The 23350-nt window shown below is 33.5% G+C and overlaps 2 protein-coding genes across 6 annotated transcripts; one reads left to right on the top strand and one right to left on the bottom strand.

Annotated features, from left to right (window-relative positions):
* Positions 1-1055: 1055 nt before the first annotated feature.
* Positions 1056-6925, bottom strand: qvr (glycosylphosphatidylinositol-anchored protein quiver). Of its 4 annotated transcripts, none has more exons than XM_014357250.2 (6): positions 6865-6925; positions 6562-6742; positions 5043-5219; positions 4531-4581; positions 3744-3890; positions 1056-3359 (listed from the first exon to the last, which is right to left on the bottom strand). In XM_014357250.2, the coding sequence occupies exons 3-6, from the start codon at positions 5065-5067 to the stop codon at positions 3121-3123; spliced, it is 462 nt and encodes a 153-aa protein (XP_014212736.2). In that variant the 5' UTR covers positions 5068-5219; positions 6562-6742; positions 6865-6925; the 3' UTR covers positions 1056-3120. The 4 variants fall into 4 exon arrangements, with proteins under 4 accessions (XP_014212736.2, XP_014212735.2, XP_014212739.2 ...); XM_014357249.2 differs by having other exon boundaries at positions 6825-6876; XM_014357253.2 differs by lacking the exon at positions 6865-6925 and adding an exon at positions 6774-6858 and having other exon boundaries at positions 6562-6716.
* Positions 6926-8407: 1482 nt separating this feature from the next.
* Positions 8408-16925, top strand: LOC106642494 (uncharacterized). Of its 2 annotated transcripts, XM_014357294.2 has the most exons (11): positions 8408-8784; positions 8919-8959; positions 10753-11115; positions 12575-12782; positions 12914-13080; positions 13967-14165; positions 15500-15654; positions 15746-15929; positions 16066-16391; positions 16518-16713; positions 16797-16925. In XM_014357294.2, exons 3-11 carry the CDS (start codon positions 10873-10875, stop codon positions 16877-16879), a joined length of 1761 nt encoding a protein of 586 aa, XP_014212780.2. In that variant the 5' UTR covers positions 8408-8784; positions 8919-8959; positions 10753-10872; the 3' UTR covers positions 16880-16925. The 2 variants fall into 2 exon arrangements, with proteins under 2 accessions (XP_014212780.2, XP_014212779.2); XM_014357293.2 differs by lacking the exon at positions 8919-8959.
* Positions 16926-23350: the final 6425 nt, after the last annotated feature.

The raw sequence follows: 23350 nt of genomic DNA, 5'->3' as shown, positions 1-23350 counted from the left end.
TATACACGATCTTATTTCATAATCATAAGAAGCTTCTTGCTGTCAACATTGAAGAGTTCTGACTGGTGACATAACGTGTAGAAAACTTTTTGCGATAGTACCTCACATGGCAAGTGGAGTATACAGCTGCGAGGCCACACGAGCTTAACTTAAAAATTATCAAGTTTTACTTGACGTTTATTGTTTTAAGAAAAAATCATCACTTTATTATCATTCGTTTCATTTTAGCTCAAAATCGAATCAAGTTTCTATATTTTAAGGTAACATAGTTGAAAACAGGTTTTTAAGTCAATAATCAATTGACAATTGATAATTTTACCAATTAAATCCCAGAAGATGACGATATAATTTACACAGAGATTCTGAGCCCAAATATGTTACTTTACTTGGCTATAAATATCCTATTCTTTGATGTACCACACAAAATTTTTCCAAACAATAATCATTTCATCACCTATTTAATGCACCAATTTTTAACTTATTGTTGGAAATTTTTTTATTTAATTACAGTTTGTAAAAAAAAAACACATAACTTTTATGTAGAATAATGAATGTTTTAAATATCAAGTAATGATTTTTTCCCATTACATAGGTTTCTCTACTTAAATATTAACTACTCTTGATGCAAAAATATACCAATACTAAACGAAATAATAAGACATACTATAAATCATCATTTATCTAATGAAACTATATTTGCCTTTCATACTATTAAAATGTTTCATCTACCATTAAGTATAGAAGGAAATAAATAAATAAATAATTAAAGCTCTGACTAGACCTTGAAAAACAGTATTCAGTCATTCATAAATTTTTCGTTGTCGTGAGATTCGTAAAAGAAGTTATTCAAGCTGCGCGAATAACGTCCGAATTTTCTCTAATCGTTCAATATTATTTGAAAGCTTTCGAGATAGTAACATACCTGTATAATGTATTCAAAACCACTTGCATATTTTCCGTAGACCTTACATACAACTACTACATAACTCAAATAATTAATGTAAAATTAAAAAAGCTATTACAAGTATTAAACAGTTCCGTAGTAAATTAAAAAAAAAAAATATTAATAAATAAAATAAAACAATAATTAAAAGAAAGAGGATTAACAGTGTGGCCTCACAGCCGCGCGTGCTACAATGAACAAATGACTCGACACGGAGCGCATGGCCTGCCAAGGAAATATCGCGCTGCTGCGACATTCATTTGGCAAAAGGCTTCATTACAAAGCCTTTCTGTGAGGAATAAGAGCGTTCAGCTTAAACCTTGGCAGCCTTAGACGACTGAGCTCAACCTGAAGGCTCCTAAAAGTGCTTCTTCACGATATTTTTTTTATTTTCTTTATTTAGCAGCAGGGTGGAAGGTAGGTTTTATCATCACTAGCAAATCGCTTGCTTTTTGTAGATGCAATTCTACGCAATCAAAGTGCAAGATGCTTGTTTAGAACGACATTAATTAAAAATTAGTACTCGTTGGTAGAATTGACATTTATGTTCTAAGCAAGCAATTGTATACGTAAACAGTCAACGTTCCAAACATTCTCTACGGTATATGACATGCCATCATGCGGTCGTGCTTGTTACAAAACATACTTTACAACACCGAAACCAATTCAAGAAATACATTCTTATGATAGTTTTTGTCTTAAAATTTTTTTCATAATCTTTACGTGTTTTAAGTGTAAAAAATTTATGAAAACACAGCACCAACATTGTCAAAAACTTCGAACTTTGTAAAAGACGTCGAACGTTGGAAAAGTAAAACAAAAAAGAAAAAACGATGACCAGCACCCACGTCGATTATAAAAACATCCGTTTGCCGACTCTTACAAATACTTATTATTTACATCAATATTTGCATCGCAATTGAGAGAATATAGCGAAAGAGGGAAATGTTACAGTTAGTACGATAGAAAAAAAAAAAATCAATACATATAAATCAAACTTCGGATCGAGGCAAACAAGTGAAAAAGATACTGGGTCAATTACGAAAATTTACCATAAAATAATAAAGAGAATAATAGTAAAAATATTCATCAAATATAATAATATTTTAATTCGTGCTGTCGAGAAAAAATGAGGGAGGGTTGAAAAATCGTGTAAGTATCACGATAGAAAATAAATGGATGTCGTTCGAGCTGAAAGCGAAGCTCGCGACATTACTTTCGTTTCCTTCATAAGATATACTATTTATAAAAAAATCATACGATATTCATGCACTGTGCTGTAAACGTGCGGTGATGCTCCACTAAGTCAAGATGTTGGATCATAAAAGCCAAAAACACTTAAAATCAATTCAGCCGCACGTTCAAGCAATAAAAAGGTTTTCGACAGTAAGAGTACAGGTGGAGATCGCACAATAATAAACATTGTTGGTGATTTTAACATCGTTGCATGCCGCGCATCACACACTATTGAATATTATCGCTTGCTACAGTTGTACAACAATATACTTGCGGTGTTTGGAATTCGTACTTTATCGGGGATTCGCATAAAACACATCGTAAGTAGCCTGTGATGTATTTTGCACGTATGATATAATACAAGATAATTAGTTGTATGGTGCCAAAGAAATATTACTTGGTTATTGCTATACGAATATGTACGTGCTACTAAACTAGCATTAACTCATGATCAATTAAATCTATTTAAAAAAATCATTAAAATAAACATTTATTTTCGAAAATAGATCGCATGGTTCTTCGATTTCAGTATTCAAAAGGCAGTTTGATCGAACATTAATTAGCTACTCGTGTTTTTTTTCACAAATAATAAATACCGCTACTGCTACTAGTTTGATTTCTCAATGCGATCCATTTCAAGAACTAAATTAAAGCGAGACGAAATAGAGACAGGCTGCCGAGAAAATTAGAGATTCAAAGTTGTGATGCATCTTTTCATTCGTTAAAAATTATTGCACGTTATTAATATTCATTAACTGCCACATCTCGATCACTCTCGCATTTGTTGTTATCTATTGTTTGTGATTTCGTGATTCAAGAGTAGTAGGGGTCATCTACTTTGAGAAATATTATAATTGTAGTAATAGTAGTAAAAATCAAAACAAAGGTAATAAAAAAATGATATTATATAGGTTAGTCTACTAGTCGAAAGACGATATTCATCACAGAGAGCTACGAAGCAAGCCAGGATACTTGAGTAAGGAGCCGAGGACCAAGAGTGCCGCCATGAGGCAAGGGAGGGTGGAATTGGTTTGGTAGGTGGAGGGAACCCGGTTGCACATATCCTCCTCACAGAAGCACATGTGACCAGTACCGGTACTTTCCATCATGCACACGTGGTCCACCATGAATAAGTTTATCTGCAGTTGCGACGTGCATGTTCTCCGGACACTCTCGTAGGCTGTGAAAATCAATATGTGGCCGTTACAACACGCCGTCGTAATGTCATGAATATTGTTATTATGCATTATTTTCTTTGTATCCCTATTGCATCGTGTCATGATTGTTTTTGATGGTTATTCGACTGTTTAGTCTGCTGGCAATGTGAGCTCATTGGTGTTGTATGGCACGCCTATGTGACCGATGCTTTCGATACATCATGTCTTTTTTTCGTGCAACATTCAAGAGGTGAAAAAAAAAATTAACAAATAAATAAGGAATAAATGCTGATACACAAAATTTAGGCTCGTGTGTCTTTAACAGGAATTATTGTAATGACTGCTCTTCTCATTGCGTGATTTGAGGGTTGCCGATTGATGAAATCACACGCGTCGTTAAAACTTACGTGATTTAGCGTTTCGAACCATCTTAACGCAGCATCCGTTGCAAGTCATAAGCGGCGGCTGATCCCTAGGCAGTGCCGTATAATTGAACGGGTCCTTGCATCGAAGATCTGTCCAAGAGTCGCATTCGTAGCAGTAAACGGATCTCGCTGAAAATCATTTTGACATTTTTTGATCTCGTTAGTCGATTTAGATTTCTGTCAAAAATCAAATGCTTCGCTAGAGCTGTGCGAGACTGTGCAAAAATTAAATATTTGACCCCTCATGTATAAAAAAACATCTTATGCTGTATATCTCGTTTAGGCACATGATCCGTGCTGTGATATACTTTCCTATCAGTGTATTGAAAATTTACTCTGATTCCTGATTGAGTAATTGATTACATTTTTCAGTATCATTTTTTTCCCGGAAATTCGTAAATGTTTCAAGTGCCGATAAAAAACACAAACGAACGGGTGACGAAATCTGAGATGATACAATTTAAAGATTAAAAGGCTCAAATATATTACTTGTGTGCGATCGATAGTGTCCAAAGTCACTGTTTTAAATTACTTAAGTCTTTTAAATGGATTTAAGAAATATATATACATTAAAACTAGCCAGCCACAATAAAACGTTAAATCTTATGAGGTGTTAAATGTTTCATTAAATATATGTTCATACAGACACCTAACTATGATAATCATTTGTGTCGTAAAAGTCGTATTTATAAAATAAAAAAAGTTGAATATTTTTTACAATTCATCCAAATACGTCTTTCAAGAGGAAAAAATAAATTTAAATACTTACTTTGACACTCGGAACGGCAGAGAGTGATAATTGTAGCTAGTACTGCTATTACTGTAAAAATTTGTCATTTACATAAATTAAACGATTAATTTCACATTCATTATTTATCCGACTGAATTAATCCTTAGAATTAAGTTGATAAGAGTATGACGATAACATCGCTGACTGTTCTCTAATTTTGGGCACTTACCATACTTGCCATGTTCTGTTTTTTTCTTTAATACCTATTTGATTGTATAACTCAACGACGAAACATTTATTTAATGTAAATCAGAACGAAATACTATAAACAGAAGAAATGAAGGCAATTATGATTAAGATGTTTGATTTTTTCTACTCCACTAAGTGATTCTAAGCATAAAATTCTCATCACACAATTAAAAAAAAAAATAGTATGGAATCAATGACAGCACAAATATATACGCATCAATTTAATTTTTTATGAATGTATGGTACAACTTGGAAATTTATAGAAAGCAATATAAAAAAAAAGCGAAAAAATCTTTACTCACCAGCAGTACCATAATGGGGTGCCATTTTTACTCAGTAGTCATTCCTTGTGTGAAATCTCACCTTCGAAGAATATACATGTTTACAGAGCCTTTCAAGTACTTGGAGTAAGGTTATCCAACTGATTTATTTATTGTTAGAAAGGCTTGGTTGTCTTAAATTTTTAGTACGATCGTCACCTGCAAGTTACGAAACTGTAAATTGGTGACTTTATATTTATTCAATTTTTAATGTAACAATTCTACTTAACGTTAAGATTTTTTAATAACATTTTCTACAAATAAGTAAGATTTTTTTAAAGTTTTGTAGTATTTCACTGTTGGTATTAAAAAATAATAGCTGTTTTAAACAACTAATCTTTGTAAAAAAAACAATCCACAATTTTTTAAATCATTTTTAGAGTATTTTCATTCAATCTACAGCTACTTACGCTGGCAGTTACGCTATTTCGTAAGGCACGAAATACATTATTGACAAACCTTCACGCGAGAACTCAGTTAATTGTATCAAAAAAGGTTCAAATTTGTATTAAATCTCAACACATTATTATATCATTTACTTACTCATTGAAAAATTTAATAGTTGTCAAATATTTTATCAAAGTTTATGTGATAAAAACTTAACTATTGTTTTGCAATTTTTGGAAATGTAAAAATTAAAAGATGTGATTTTAAGATAGAATCATGCAATATTATAGTTGAGAGGAACGTAGAAAAGAAACTTAAAAAATTTGTTTTGTACTTGCCCACAGCTTTACGCAGATTACCATTTAATTAATCACATTATTTACTTAAAAAACATTTAAGCAGTGCACTTTTGAGGTTTTGTAAGGTCGGGTAAAAGGATTGTTATAGCTAATGTTTTGGGTAAGTGTGCCAAACACATTCGATGTTTTGACGTGAAGCATAAATTTGTTCTTTGGTAAATTTTGTGTGTGTGTATACTAAAATTTGGTGATTTATCAATGTAGTTTTTTTATTATTTCCCATTTGTAATTCACTTTCATACTTTGTTTCTATCTACGATTAACTTTTATTTATAATTATCTTTCGAAAATTAAATATATTGAATTCGGAATAAGTTGTAAGTGCACATAAAAAAAAAAAAAAAAAAAAAATTGTGCTAATAAAGTTTCATTACACAGCACATTTCCGCAAAATAGATCTCAAGTAAATTATTTTGATGAAAACAAACGTCCTTGAAGTTTTGAAGGTACACTTTTGGCATTAAAAATAGATTGAGAACTAACAATTACATAAAACATAAATTTTTGGCGTTGGAACTACAAATATTAAAAGCTCTACTTATTTAAAGCACGAAAGAGCTTCTACAATCTTTTTTAAACGAAAGTGTTTTTTTTTGTTGTTTTTTTTCATTTACCTTTGAAATAATTAAAAAATATCATTCCCCGACCCGAATATTTTATAAAAGCTGAAAAATTATAATTATAAAAGTTGAATCAATCGTCAGCGAAAAGCGAAATTTTCTTTTAATTATAAAAAAAAGAGTTGTCTGTCTCACCTGGGCCTCAAGCATCCATTGCTCAATGTACTTTCAAACAGAGGCGAAAATAGGCCAATACGAGTACTTCTACTGCATTGGCGAAACATGCACGGAATAAGTCTGGATCCAAGCAAGCGCGTTTGCCGAAAGCTCCTTGGAGCCAACTAAGAGATCTACGAGACAATTCAAACTAGGCAACCTGAAAGTCAAAGAGGTAGGGAAGCTAATACCTGATAAGGCGAAAAAAGTAGCGATAAAATTCGCAAAGAGTCGCACAAAACCTGAGGGGTCGCCCGCGAGACGAGTCCACCCGCGAAGTACCTTACACCTGCTTGCACCCCAGCATGCAGTAGCAGCTATCTCGGGCCACCGCCGCCGCTGCTGCTGCTGTTGGTGCACCAACGAGCCAAGATCAATATGAGGCTGCATTGCAGTGCATATACACAGCAGTGGCACTCCAGGCACGGCGTCGCGCGCACCACGTGGCCAACATGCGCGCCAGCTCGACGCGCCAAATTTTAGTAGCCATCCCTTACAATAATCTGCCCATTCGAAAGTTTGAACGTCCCAATCTCCGAGGGTGGTGCTTCCTAGGGTAACCTTTTGTTTTTGCTTTGAGATTTTATATATTATAAATAAATGACGTTTCTTTCAATTCGAATGAACGTGATGACTTTTTTTCATTTACCCATTTTATCCCCACATACACTCGGACATACATTATTTTATCATCCAAGTTTTATTTGGACAACACAGGTATCTTACGTACCAGCTGTTGGTGTGGACACTTTTATATTTTATCAATTCGCTTTTTTAATTTATCCAATTTTTGTAAGCAAACTTTCAATTGATTTCCCTCGAGTCAGCATATGAGACTACGTATGAGTGACTTGTGTTGTAAATTAAAATAAAAAAAGCTCCTAGTGAATTTCTAAGAATATAATGACAATATAGGTGAAAAAATTTTCATACGAAAAATGAAAAATGAATCGGATAAATATAAGTACATTTTTTTGGATTTTTCAAAATATACAAAATAATTTTATTGTTACACCTATATAGTATCGATTTCTATGTATCAAGTATGTTAATAAAACTGCAAACTGTTAAGTCATGCCGATCAGTTAGTTACATCGTGCTTATTTGTAAAATATTTTTGCAAAGTTAAAAAAAATACCTCATTATTTGACATTTTCATAATCCATCACTCGTGTTTACTTAAAAATGCTGGAGCACTAAATTATTTTAATCATACTTCAGATTGTAGTCTTGTTAAACTTTTTATCCGTAAACGTCTACATTGCATTTCATTATCTTTAAGTTTAATAAAAAATTGTAGTGTATTTAAGTTACGCAACTGTTTCATCAAGAAACGTAATAAATTGGCTCAGGCAAAGTTATTCGAATATCTTTATTGTGTGCAAGAAAATGAAGACGAGTATAACTTAACGGTGCATGTCCATTATTTACATGGTACAAATTTTGAATGCACATTGCCCTTTAAGTACGTATTGAAGCCATTTATACAAAAAATTAACTTGAAAAAATGATTTGTGGTTAAAAAACAAAAAAATTGTACAAAAAAATACTTGTTTGGCACACTAAACTGTAGATCTCCGGGTTCCAAGAGCAATGTGACGAAAGTTATGCGTTTAAAAGCGTTTCAATATTTCAACATTACCGGGCATATGGCTCGCGAAAGTTCCCTTATCAAGCGTCTCGTCGACTAGGAAGAACGATGATATAGTTATTGACTCCGACCGTGAGCCCCTCCCCCCTCCCCCTCATCTCCGCCGCATTCCTCTCTCAAACACGTTTGCAGAGAGTATATCAGCGAGAAACGAATCAACAGGCGGCAATAGCATCAGTCTGCCTGCTGCCGTCCTCCAAGTTTTTAACTCACAACAGTGGCACTTTTTTTTTTTCATTCATAAGTATAAATACTGGCGTTATAAATAAGACGGCATATCTGCTACTGTGTCTACCAGTATCGCCGGTTGTACCTGGATCGAAACCAAGCGGCCTTTTTCTTTTTTAACGCAGGCCCCGACGAATACTTTGATGATTAATACTTTGCCGTTCTTTTTGTAATTCGATTGTTTCGTTTTTTTATTTTACTTTACTTTATCCCAGTGCGTCCTTAGTCGAATGCCTAATAATACTATTGAAAAAGAAAAGTTTTAATCAGTAGATTTACCTATTGGTCAACTGTGATAGTTTCAAGTCCAACTGGATTTCGAGGTTAGTATATAGTTTTTACATATTGTACACGGTAGCATCACGGGTAAAAAATGTTGCAAAAAATTTTAGATACGATTATTTTTTAACTCGTACTCGGAAGTACTAATATTTGATAATATTTTATTCGATTTTAGTATTGGCCTTGGACGTTAGTTTTACCGAAGAAACTTTTGACGTAAGCTATATTTCCAAGCTATTTCCTGTCCTACAGGTGCAAGCCTACATAAAAGCTCAATAATTTATTAGATAAAGTAGAAGAGCGTCGCTACTGCTTGTGGATAATATATACATATAATCACTTTCTTGCACTTATAATGTTTTAGAAACAAATTAAATAGTTTTACAGGAATACCAATGTATTGTTGTTTATCATTGTTTATTTGATAACATTTTTTTTTTTTTTTTTCATTAAAATTGTTTTGACAAGAAGTTTATAATAGTTTTTTTTTAATTTATCTAGGCATACATAGTATGAGTATTAATACTTTACAGCTCTCAATGATTTTGAAGTATTTTTTTATGATGGATGAACGCTCACTTTTTAAAAATAAATTATTCTTTAGGAATTACGTCATAGTCACTATTGGTCAAATTACAAAATTTTGTTCCATATCTACAATTAATTAAAAAAAATTTAGATGCGTAATATAGATAATATTGTAAATTGTGAATGATACACTTGCAATTAGAATCACGGGAAGTATTAGTTTAATGTGTGTTTTTATCTACAAAAAAAGTAATTTGAACTTTAAATGACGTCTTAAAAATAAATCTTGCTAAGAATGCAGTTAATTGTGTGGTTGAAAATTATTTCGATATTTCTTTGAGCCTTACAGGTCTGAGTTGTCTTTAAAATTGAGGAAAAGTAGGAATCCAGAGTTTTTTTTAGCTTTTAATCTATAGGTACACTGAGCGACTGCTCAAGTTATCATGATTGTTTGGTGAAAAAAAAATTTTATGATACGGTAATTATAGTGTTTAATAAAGATCATCACATTATTTATACACTACTGAATCTTAAGTAAAAATTAGTTGTAGCTTAGTGTCCTACTGTTTTTTTTAATGATTGTGGGACATTTTTATATCTACGTTTTGTCTGAAGTTCATAATAATGCAGATCACACGTGTATAAGTAATTCAGCTGGAGCCGGTAACGACTATTCATTGTCTGTTTATATGCCCACAAAATATTTTTTAAATGACAGATATTATTTACCTCACACATAGTTTTAGAACAGTTATGTTATACTGTTACTAAAAATGATATACTAATTGTTTTTTGGTGAAGTATGACATACGAGTATGTTTATGTTCTTTCATCATATAAAAAAAATGCTTTGTAATCGTGATTTCGCATAAAGTTGGCCTTCTGTTATGTATGATTTTTAAATATTTTTAATGTTGGAAGTAAAACCATTTAAAATACATTAAGATTTTATTTTTGGTGTTTTTGTTTTATAAAAAATGTACACTTTTTTGTGCTCTAAAACTAAAGGAATTTTTTATACGAGATAACAAAATTACATAATTTCGAAAAATTGTAAACAAATACATGAACTCCATTCTTTACGAGCTTTTTAATGTTATTATTTATAACTGTGAGTATAGATATACTTTGCTTATTATTGATGTATTCATATATTACCATTTAAGCATTGTGACCTCACGTCTTATCTGTCATATTGTTGTCGGAAAAAAATAGTCATTAACTAAAAATTATTTTTTAAATATCAATTATTCAGAGCTCTCACTTTTCTAAGAAAAGACACCCACCTAGCACGAAAGTGATTATTTCTTGAATCGGACGAGAATCTTCATTATTTGACGACCAACACCATTAAAAGTCAAATTATTTGTCTCAATGACATATTTTTAGTTTCAAGATTAATGCTGTGTTTATAAAACTTTTCAAACGAAAATTTATAGTTGCTAAAAAGAACCGATTGGACTTTTTGTTAAATTGCACAGATTTTGATTGACAAAATTAAACAGCGCACAAGAGAAAGGAGAGACAAAGTACGCATGCCTAGCTGATTATAGGATTACGAGGGAATATCTGTGAGAAGAAACAATTCGCAGTCAAAAATCATGACTTCCGTCATCCGACAAGCACTGCGAACAGCAATGAAGCTGGATGCAACTTTAAACAACAAGTTTACGAAACTACTGCCGTCGAGACATCTTTCTAATGACTTTCAGACCAAGGTTGTCGAGGGGATGAATGGCGAAAAAATTATTTCATCGCCTTTCGGATCGGTCACTTACCCAGAGATGCCTCTCCACGAGTATGTCTGGAATACTTTACCAAACTACTCGAACATGACAGCAGTGGTATGCGTAATAATTCGAGTTAAAAAATTGTCACACTGAAATAAATTAAAAGTAACAAGCAGCTAAATTTATACAAAATGCTACGGTTTCGCGTGTAAGGTACGACCTATACGTTTAAGACATCAGAAAAATATTATCATAGGGTTTTGGGTTATTGATTATTTTATTTTAATACAATTTCTTTAGATTTTTGTCCTATTTAAAACAACGTTTATCTTTAGCACTTAGTCAAATAAATTACGTAGGGGCTATACGGTTTTTGCCGTTTATCGTATTAGGATTCCATTGTAGTGTATTTTTATGAGCTCTACCAGTATTAAATACAGCATTTGATCGGTTAATGGCAAACAAGAAAGTAAGACGCTATAAAACAATTTTTTATCCATTTTGAAACAATGTTTACCATTCAAAGTGATAAGATTGACACAGCAATTAAATTTACTGTATGAAAAGATCATATTTTACTACGCTCCTTAATTTTTGTATTTACTTTGTTATTGAATTTAACTTTCTTTCAATCGCAGGAAAAATGATTTTTTTTGCTGTTTTCGTATCTTTTTTGCACAAAAAACATTTTTAATGTATGCTACATTAAAACGTGCAGTATAAAAAAAATTGTATTTCATCCTAATCTACAACTTTCTCCACAAACTCAAACGTGTCTGTTGTATGTTAATTATATATAATTTTTTTCACATAAAAAATAAGCGATTTATGAGTGATTATACTTTTTGCTTTGACAAAAGTATTATGAAGCACTCTTATGAATTGGTCATGTCTAAGAATTACTGCTTAAAAACTAAAAAAATAGTTTTATTAGAAAGTAAAATTATTTTTATTGTAAAAATAGTAAACATTTCAGTATTAACAATAAAATAACCATTTTAAGCCGTAAAAATTTTCTAAAGTCGAAATACCATAGTTTTAGAACAACTTCTGCTTTTTATTTCTCTAAGTATGCAGACGTCTGGTTATTTCTTAATTTGTGGTATTAAATTAGCACAAACTGATAATATGCTATCAAGTTTTATTTTTTGCACGAAAAGTGATAAGAAAACGCTTAATCGTCAATCGGACACACCCTCCGGGCAACGAATCAAGTTATATGTATAGTTTGCATTCCAAGCATGACTTGTGTAAAAATAAAATTTATCAATTGTATCTATTATTATTATAACTTTTAATATTTCAATTCATCAGTATACTTATTCAGTGGAATATTAAACTCTTATTAAATAGTGCCATTCATTTTTTTTATCGTATAATAGTCAAGTGGACTTAGCATTTAAATAATATTTCTATAAATATTATTTAAGTATTAGTATTAAAAGTTGTCAGCAACTTTTGAGAAAATGCTTGTTAATTTTACTTTTCCTTCCGTTTGGTTGACAACTTTTTCATTTGAAAAATGATTTAAAAAAAAATTTTTCATTAAAAAACTATATATTTTTCGAAGTAGGTGTGTGGAGTAACGGGCAGAAAATATACTTATGCCCAAGTGAGAGATTTTTCAAATTATGTGGCTAGAAGTTTGCTTGATATAGGCATAAAGCAGGGCCAAGTTATTGCTCTGGTCCTACCAAATCTTCCGGAAACTGCAATAGCTTTCCTCGGGTGTTTAGAGGCCGGTATTATGATCACCACAGTGAATCCTATGTATACAGCCGGTAAATATGCACTTCATTATTTTTATGTCCACTTATTTTGACATCTACTTCTACAATTCATAATTTTTAGACGCGTGAAAATTTCCCTCCATTTCTTGCATTCTTTCGATAATCGAAAATTAATGTTATAGATGAAATCGCGAAACAATTGGTTTCATCTGGTGCGAAGGCAGTTATTACTTCAACTGAAATATCTTCAACCATATTGGAAGCTGTAAATAAAAGTATTCCTGGTGCCAAAGTCATCGTTATTAACGATCGGATAAAACCACTTCCAGACGGAGTAATTCCATTTGAGGTAGATATATACATTTAATCTTATTATTGTTGCTGTTGTTTTTATTGCTGATATCATTTGTTATGATGACTATTATATGATATTAACCCTATGGTGGATAAAGGTACCACCATTATGTCACTGATAGAACTACGAAAGTACATAAACATAGTCAAAAAGTATGGTGGGAGATATGGCGAATGACCGAATAATTTATTTGAATTTAACTTATCATCGTTAAGCTGCTGAAATGTATAAAACGTGTATCAAATGTGTACAATCACTTGTAGGGTAATATAAAAAAAAAATGTTTTAAATGGTGTACAAAAACTATCTTATCCCGCAACAGAATAATAGTTTTCACATGCGGATATGATTACATGATTTATAAATCACATGTTCATTCCCGATTGGCAAAAAATTTAATAATTAAAAATACTTCCTTGAACAACTATCTTCTTGTAAATAAAATAGCAGTACTGCCACAGCCAAACTAAAGGAAAAAACATTTTATAAGTTAGCAAAAGTCAGAGTGGCAAAAAAAATTGGCTCGTGTGAAAATCATCTGCTTTACGCAGTTGTTATGTAATACACAATTTATCTTCTATCGGGTGCGATTCAAGAAGCTCCGAACAGTTTCAAGTGAGACAGACTAATAAATCTCATTTAATCTACCCACTTTCATTTAACAGCAGATCGTGGACACAATCTCCAGTTTACTCTACCAAAGATAAATTATATGATGACACAGAGTTCTCTTGTTACAAAAACGTACTTGTTTCCGCATTTTACGTATTTTAGCAGCAAAACGATAACCAAAGTTAATGGATATTAATTAAATCTTCTGCTTTGCTTTTTAATATTATTTATAGTAGCTAGTGGCTAATTGAAATTTATGGATGCTTAGGATCTCATGACAAAGGGACAGTCGCTTCCTCCAGTACTTGTACCCAACACCTGGTCTTTTGATGATGTAATAGTTTTGCCATATTCGAGTGGTACAACGGGTTTACCTAAGGGTGTCATGTTGACACATCAAAATTTAGTCTCAAACATAGAAATGTTAAGAGGAACCTTAAGCGACAATATACTTCCGCCTGCTGATGGTAATATTTTTTGCTTAAAATTTTTTGGTTAAGGATCATAGTTACTGAAAATACCAAAGTTATTGCTGTTCATTGCCTATTTCTCATGCATCGTCACTGATTTTTTACTATTCAATTAATCACAAAAGCTGTAACATTTTTCATTCAGTTGCAGAGAGACAGATAATAGAGAGAGAAAGAGAGATTTGATTTATGCCAAGGACGTTACGTTCGAGTGGCAAATTACTAAGTAGTGTTACATAGTCATGATAAAAACGAAACATAAGAAAATGATACAAAGTAAGTGACGGGCAAAATATAAATGTCGCGTCTGTTTATTACAAATTGGTACAATGTAAATTCATTAATGTTTGATAGTAGTCGCGAGAAACAATGCCAATTTGGGCCAATCATAATAAAAAAAGATGAATCTGATTCTGTGAAAATACATTGATGTACGTGTTAAGTATCTCGTCGTGCAAAACTGTATCCGTCTCGAGCCCAGGCATATTTTAGTTCCTTAGATCTTGCTCTTGTTTTTTACAGGAGATAATATACGTGGCAAAAAGAGAGCGAAAGAAAGAGAATTTAAATATTACACTTGATTTGGAACTAAGCAGCAAATACTGTCAATTGAAAATTGCGAAACTTCGATCAAAGTATAACCAACTGTTTTATCGCATTGATATTGTTTATGTTAGCCTTTGATCCTATAATCAACTGTTATCATTCATAAGCTGTGAACGTAAGTTTTTGGTCACATTTAGATTTTATCTTGTTTAGACTCGCACATAAGTGAAAAAATTAGAGATATAATATTTAGCGGTTGCATCACTTGTGATGAAATTTCTAACTAATCGTTTTAAATACTTACAACTATTATGATGGTACGACGCATGACGTCGAGAAAACAAAGTTTAAATGTGTGCAGATGTGTCAAGTGAGCTTTGATAATTTTATAAATACGTCGCCTACTTGGTATATGTGTTTTATTAAAGTGCACAAAACAGCTAACCTAATTCGGTTAGAATATTATTACACTTGTTTCTTAGTTGATTGGTTTCCAAAAATAAGTATTTTTAATTTTTGCTAACTACTAAATGACAGATTGCGTTATTTTGATGTTGAGTACTGTTAAGTACGATAAATATTTTGAATATTTTGGCTTTACTCGGCTTGTCAAAAAATTATAGTTCAGTCAATCGTTGTTTTAACCAAAATATATTTGTGTATCAAACAATACAATCGTTTGATCTTGGTTTCATTCTCTCGTTCTCTTTCAAACGTCTTTTTTCTGGTGTAATCGTTATTCAATTTTGTAAATCATCGAAAAATTATTATTTTTGTTGTTGTAGGAGCTCATCAAGATATAAGTCCAGTTGTATTACCACTGTTTCATATTTATGGAATGAGCGCCGTTATGTTGATCAGACTGTCAATTGGTGCTCAACTCATAACTTTGCCCAAATTCACTCCAGAATCGTACATTAAAGTTTTGGATGAATACAAGGTTAATTCAGTTATATTAAATCAAATAAAAAAATAATACAATTTTTAATATTTATTGTACTCCATGTTAAATATCTATATTTGTGTGTCAGGTCACGTCGTTGTCATTAGCGCCGCCCATAGTTATTTTTTTGTCAACTCACAAGGATCTCTCTAGAAAACATTTGGAGAGTGTAAGGACAGTAATAAGTGGCGCAGCTCCTCTGTCTGAAACTGACATTAATCGATTTTATAACAAATTTCAACTAGACCAAGAAAAAGTCTCGTTTTTTCAAGGTAAGGCAGATTTTTTTCTGCATTGCATGGAATCTTCATTTTTTTTTTATTTTGAGGCAGAGTCAATGAAAAATATCAGTATACATCAAGAGAAAACAAAAAAAAACGGAATGACGTTTTCAATGTTTAATTACAGGCTACGGGTTGACGGAAACATCTCCAGTGTCGCTATTCGAAATAACAGGAAAAAAATACTCAAGCATAGGTAAACCCGTGAGTAATTGCGAAGTTCGGTTAGTGGACCCAATTACGAAGAAAGACGTCGAATCTCCCCGTCAGACTGGTGAATTATGGATTCGAGGGCCACACGTTATGAAGGGATATTTAAATAATCAAAAGGCCACCGACGAGACGATTATTGATGGCTGGCTCCTCACTGGCGACATCGCTTACTACGACGAAGATTTGGATTTCTACATTACCGATCGATTAAAAGAGCTCATCAAAGTCAAGGGTTTCCAAGTGAGTAATATAATTGCTTGTTCGGTTCCATTTTTACCAGTAGTCGTTATGGCTTTTATAATTCACACATGAGACTGAGATAACGTGAAAAATAAATAATAATCAAACAATAAATTTTTCTTATAGGTTGCCCCAGCTGAACTGGAAGCTATTCTCAGAGAGCATCCTAACATTGCCGAAGCTGGTGTGGTTGGCATTCCAGATGAAAGATGTGGGGAAGTTCCCAGAGCGTTTGTTGTCCTCAAAAACAAAGGACAAACAAGTGCGGAAGAAATTCAGAACTTTGTAAAAGGGAAAGTCTCTAAGTTTAAAGAACTTCAAGGTACTTTGAAAATTTATTGTCTCATACTATATACCATTTTACCATACAAAAACTGATAATTCTGTTGATTACGATTTATACAGGTGGTGTTCAATTCATTGACTGCTTACCCAAAAATGCGTCGGGAAAAATTTTGAGAATAAAATTGAAACAGAATCCTTTTTAACGTTAAATTAAAACTTGAAAAATCATGTAATTGTATTTTCTATATATATATATAGTTTTGTATTGTGAAAAATACAGCATCATTTTTTATACTTTTTTTTTTTGCTAAATTAATATTGTCGAGTAAAATATGAGAAAAAATCTCGAAATATTATTATATTATGGTGTAAATACATATTTTTACAGAGGTATACATTAAATTAAAGGTGTGGGTGACAAGGATTTTAAACGTATTTATTTTTTAATGCCACGTAAAACGTGAATTAATAAATTTTATTGTTAACTATAAGGATTGTAATTAATCTTAAAACTGCCCGATAGTTTTTGTACATAATAGAAATAACATAGTTAATATCATTAATTTGTAAATTTCATGATTTGTTGTAACTGTTGCTTTAAAAATTATATTATAAAGTTCAATAAATTATTCTCCATTTATTGCTAACATGATGGTTGTTCCTTATTTTTCCTATTTAATTATTTATTTTATCATCACTATTATTATCATAATCATTACTATTTTTATTTGTACTATTAATATTAATAATCATCCTTAATCGTATTTTTTGTACGGAGGAGAAATGATTTAAAAAAAATAATCTTAAGACGAAGGTGACCAAGGCTTTACTGTTGATTCGATTTTAATTGCGTTTCGGAGCTCACGTGTCTCATTGCAATGTTTATAACATATAGTAAGAAAATTTTCATCAGTAGGCAAAAGAATTTGTAAAATTTATGAGAATACATATGCTTAAATTTTTTTGACATTCGAAATTTTGTGAAAACCCAACACTTTATACTATACGCTTGAAAAAATTTCGGGTGCCTTTCGGGTAACCTTCAAGAAGAAAACAATAAAATTGAAATCTCGGAAAAGCTGCTGAGTCCAATACTGCTGTTACAATTGATTAATCGCAGCAGTGCTAAGTCGGAGGCGCCTAGCTGACGCGACTTTCTGACGACGCGCGCAAGCATACTCTCGCCCCTTTTATCGCGTATTTTCGCGTGTTGCCAAAACTTTAAGCCTTAAAACCACTCTAAGTTATCGTACTAAATTTTATAATTTTGATTTCTCATCTTGGTGGACATTATCTGAAAAGTCGTGCTTGTTTAAGGAAAAAAAAGTCTCTGTTGATGAAACTAGCCAAACTACGTCGAATAAAGAATCATTTGGAAAAATTTTATTTTATTTTATCGACCGTAGAAGCCATGTTTCGATTAACTAATACCTGAATACCTGAATTGCTAGACTTGCTACGCACCGAAATTACGTAAATTATATATTTAGGCGATGCTCTGGGCGCAAAGCTCAACTTTACGTGCTTGCACATATAGTGTACGGGATGCCCAATTCTAGCACCATGGACTAGGTAGTTTTTTTGTGCACCTATGCGTAAAGTAATCTCCCACGAAAAAAAACCTATAGTTTAAATGTATTTACACGCCTATAGTCAAGTGTTAAAAAATAGCTTCCAAAATACATTCTGCATTATACACAATAACTCAATAAGTACGGCGTGAATAAAAAAATTTGAACAATACACATGTATGTGCATGTACGTGATTTCTGGTTATCATTAGTAACGTAATGAAATTCGGAAAAATAAAGCAAAGGATGAAATTTATATGAGGCGTTTTCGGCAAGTTAAGAGATAGTTCGGAATGAAATCCCATCCTGAAATCCGACGCTCTTTAGCTCGAGATTCACTTTATTAATGGCGGATCCATCGATCGATCGCACTCGAGTCGTTTCTCTTTCATTCGGTCGTGGCAGTCTTTGCCCGTTCTGCTCTCCGAATGGCTCTTTGCATACATTTTATCACGGCAATAGAAGAGAGATCCATTCTCCGTTTGGTTTATCTTTGCAGTATACCTTTTACTCTCTTTACGTAAGAGGAGGGCGCAAGTACCGGCTTTGGTAGCGGCAACGGCGACCCGAGAACGGAGACCTTTTGCGGTATATTTCTTTTTTACCTTTTTTACAGCTGCACTCGAGAGTAAGACTTCCGTGCTGAAGGCGCTTGCGGTACTATTGGCAAAATACTAATTACTTTTTTTCTCGCCCTTTATAAGATGCGTTTTTTTTTTTTTTTTTTTTTTTTTTTTTTTTTTTTTTTTTTACCTAACGCCCAACATTTGCCGGCTCTCAATTACAAAATATTGCATATCACAAAATTATTTCATTGATTTTTAAGTTGTTCTGGAAATAATTGAAAAACAACAGCTTGTCTTTTTACTGCAAGTCAAGTATGCGTGTTTCCGTATTTTAAATGGATAAGGGTGTCAGCTCGAGGTTAACTCTCTTTGAGAGAACTTTTCTCACTTGGGTGACTCATCAAGTTGGCCAAATCGGCAGGATCTAAACAAAAAAGCTGTATAAGAATCACTTGTTAAACGTAGTATCTCTAAAACAGTGGTGAGCTTTCCACTTGGCTTGTAGAAAAAAGCGTGTGTTTATATACCAAAAAATATTGTGTTGTACGTAGATGCGTTATTTTGATGTTCAATCAAAGTAATTTAATACTTGATATCCCCCAATTACTTTTCACGTGGTAAAATACGTTCACGTGTTTGTAATAGTGCCTCGAATCTGTATAGATTGAAGAGCGATAAAATTCTCAAGATGTAGCTCTCGTTGCATAAGCAGTAAAACAGGGTGCAACCAGTTAAACAGTTCCGCGAGATATAGACTAAATTAGTTTAGTTGATCTGAATCGTATATAGTTAATTTTCCCATCCAACTGGCGCATCGTGCTAAGCTTTATTTAGTTTCCGCGTTGGGACAGAAAAAAATCATCCCTATACAGCTTCCGATCTTAATTAATCCGAAACTCCTCGAAGAGGGGATTGACGGGCTTCGCAAGGGGGGTATATAGGCTCGAGAAGTTAATAACTCCATTCGAGACGTTCTTAACGATTTTCTCTTCTCGCGGCTCGACCGTCGTCCCCTTCAGTCCATCCCCTTCGCTTATCTAACGCCGCAGCCACCACCGTCTCTTTCTGGCGCTGGCCTCCTTTTCAACTCACCCCCTCCCTGGTCCGCCCCATCTGGCGGCGCCTGCACCCACACGTTGCCAGCTGGCTGGCTCAGTTTTTCGCGCACCCTCTGCCGGAGAGGGTGGCCTCAGTCGCCCATACACCGTACGCGCCGCTGCAGCAGCCGCACATCCCCCGCCAGCGACTCATCCCCAGTGACAGGCTTTTCGTGCATACGTAGCTAAATGAGGGGTCCAACGTCGATGCCTCGCGCAACTCTTTCGCCCTCCGGTCAGCTGATGCTCGGCGGCTCCTTCCTCCTTTTCGTCGCCCACTGAGGTTTGTCAACACTTATTTTCAAAACAACTAACAAAGTACGCCGACCCCATCGTGCGTGGCTCTACTTTGCAATCGGGGGGCAGGACAATGCTGGGCTCGCACGCGTTTACTTGGTACCCGAGACCGGCTCATCGCTCGTTGCTTATAGCTGGCTCGTCGCGTCAGCTGATTCGAGCGTTTGAATGGTTTTTTCAACAACAATGGCTTTTGAATGCAAATAAGTACCTCGGATCACAAAAAATAAAAAAAGGTCAAGTGCATGAAAATGGCATGGCATGATTGTTTTTATGGATGCTGGACACGTGTCTGAATACCCGGTTGCTCCATTTTTTTAAACTTGTGATTACCCATGGAGTCGTCGTTTACGAGTCAAATAATATTCGGTGAAAGCATTGTTATTTTTCGACACGTGTTTCTTGTTCTAAATGTATTTGCGACGTGGTGGAGCTATTAGGGCGTCAGATTTTTTTTCAACATTCCGAAAAACATTTAGTACACATTGTGCCGTCATTTGTGTACTATACTCCTTTTTTTGTGATCCAAAGATATTTTTCCAAGCGTTGAGTACAATCTATACTTTTATAACTTACAAAGTTTCTGGTTAGCTACTTATGATATTGATTAATCATTACTTTCTTGATTTTATTTCTTTATTAGTATAAGTATATGTGGTATATATAATTAATTTATATGTATATAATTGGGTGCACGTGGTTTTGGTGATTTTTTTTGGAGTGCGTTTTGACTTGGCAGTTTTTCAAACGGTTTTCATAAAATGGAAATTTTTTTCTTGTACGCCTGTATGTAAACTTATTCCTAAATTATGAAAATTATCTATAAGTACTGAATTTTTGTTTTTCGCCCTATTTTTCTTTTACAATAGATAAGCTCATCCTGTCACATAGAATTATATTTTTAGTAGAATTGAAAAACAAAAGTATTTCATAATCGCAAACTTATGATTATTAGCTTAAAAAAAAAATTGTAGTGTATTTTAACAGCGAACAACTTTTACATGAATGTTTATAAAAAAAAAACACGTGCTGGGTCACGTGGCTCACAACACAATTCGTATAATTATTTAACTTGACATAAACATCACTCATGTATACACTACGCGCATATCTGCATTTCATCTGACATTTCAAATGATTAAAGAGGACTGAAAATCATGTAGTACAGTTCTAACAATTAAAAAATTACTTTTGCATCTTTTATGAGTCTTGCGCTCCTTATTCTCCAAAATAATTATCAATTCACTCGGTTTTAATCATTGTCTTTAATAAAATATGTATAAACTAATTTTTTATTCTCGCAAGGACGAAGCATAGAATCACCAGTACTACTAGCGTCAAATTTGCATAAAATCTCGACTTTGATTCAGCCCCTCCATCTCTTTTCTTTCTTTTTCTTCTTTCTTATTCCTTGCCACGTGAAAATTGGATAATCGAGCGCATTCGGTACGAAGAGGATGGTTGCAATCAAATGGCGCAGCAGCTGAATAATCTCCATGAATATCTCACCCTCCGACTGATTCTGACACGAACTTTCGTGCTCGTCAATCTTGGAGTTGAACTACACATGGGAGGGCCCCATTGCTTATTAACCCTCCAGATCTTGTATTTTTATTTGACGTTTCGATTTTTCCATCACTCTCCTGCTCCATCTACTCTTCAAATCAGAAAAAAATGTGCCCGTTTCTCTCCCCCTCGGGTTCTCTCGGTCGAGATTTCTGACCGGCTGAGTCAGTAAACTGCTCGGACCATAAACTGCGGGGGCGAAAACTTGGCGAAAAAAAAAAACCTGCAACTTGTTCGCAAGTTGAATTTATGCATGCAAAAACTTCCGCCGTGAAGCATTAAAGGCATTTTCACGTGATTTTTATTAAAAAGTTTCGACAATGTCAGGGGTGATGCTCTTAATTTTATTTTTTTGGGACAACGCAATTCCAACGCTTGGTATTCCCATGCCCCGGTGAGCAGTGCTCAACCCTCACGGATGCCGCTCCGTGTAACGCTATAAAAACTTTTCTTCGCCAACATAAAAGCACGGGACATTGAAAAAAGCGCTCCAAAATTTAAAACAACAACCGTAAATATATACCTGTACAATAGACTATGGCGCGCGTAAGCTCGGAAGATTGTTGAGCTGCTAGCCTTAATGCTGTTGATTCTAATCTCAAACTGCTAAAAGTAAGCCGGGCTCGGAAGTTTCATTAGAATATTCGATTCGGGTGAGCTCTAAACTCCAAGTTGAGGCCAAACTTGTTTGAGAAGTTGGGAGCAGTACAGCCACCACCGTCCTGGACTACGTATATAGAATTAAAAAGTGTTGAAGCCAAATATATGGATGATTATATAGATAGCGAAACATTACTTCCACCTATGATTGACACTAACATCAACAGAGCTAGTAGCTATCAGAAATAAACAAGGTGTTAGTTTGTTCCTGTTATTTTCAGTAATGAAGAGAAATTCTTCCGATACAAAAATTTTCGTACCAAAGGCTTGCTCCAACAAACTTTAATTACCATACTCGAGATAATTTTGTTTGGATTTCAATACTCGGGTAGGCCGCAATTACCTTTTCCAAGCTTTTGTCTCTCACTTTTTCTGGAATCCCGAGTTCGTAATTCACAAACACATATTTATTTGTTAATTAGTTCTCCCTTTCGTCATTGCGCTTCTTCGCGTCAGAAAATTTGGTGGTAGAGAACACCCCAACAATACCCTGGCAGAATATTGTATGAGAAAAACATGACAAACCAGAAAAATAGTATGGAATTGTGACACCTCCATGAATGAAAATTATACTATTCTGAACATTTTCATGAGTAAGGCTGTAATTTTTCTTGTGATGAAAGATATCTTGGGTTATGAGAGTACAGAAGTTTTAATATCAATATAGGCTCAGAGATATGAATGGCTAAAAATTAAATATAGATGATGATGTATTTAACGAGTTGCGTTACCATAAATATCTTTGGGTTATGTCTTTTTTAATATTTTTCGAAATGCTTTTCTGTTGTAAAATACATGTTCTGTAAAAGAATATTAAAGCTGTGAAAATGCGTTAAAAAAGTAGCCTACTGCTTTCCATATGTATATAGCCCGTGTGAGAATTACAATTTTTTCACATAGTTTTTCCTTGAATTTCG

The sequence above is a fragment of the Copidosoma floridanum genome, unplaced genomic scaffold (genome assembly GCF_036245765.1).
Source record: "Copidosoma floridanum isolate Cflo_tuat_1 unplaced genomic scaffold, Cflo_Japanese_pri ptg000012l, whole genome shotgun sequence".
Classification (NCBI taxonomy): domain Eukaryota; kingdom Metazoa; phylum Arthropoda; class Insecta; order Hymenoptera; family Encyrtidae; genus Copidosoma; species Copidosoma floridanum.
Note: the sequence above shows the minus strand (reverse complement) of the source record. Positions and strands in the feature narration are given on the sequence as shown.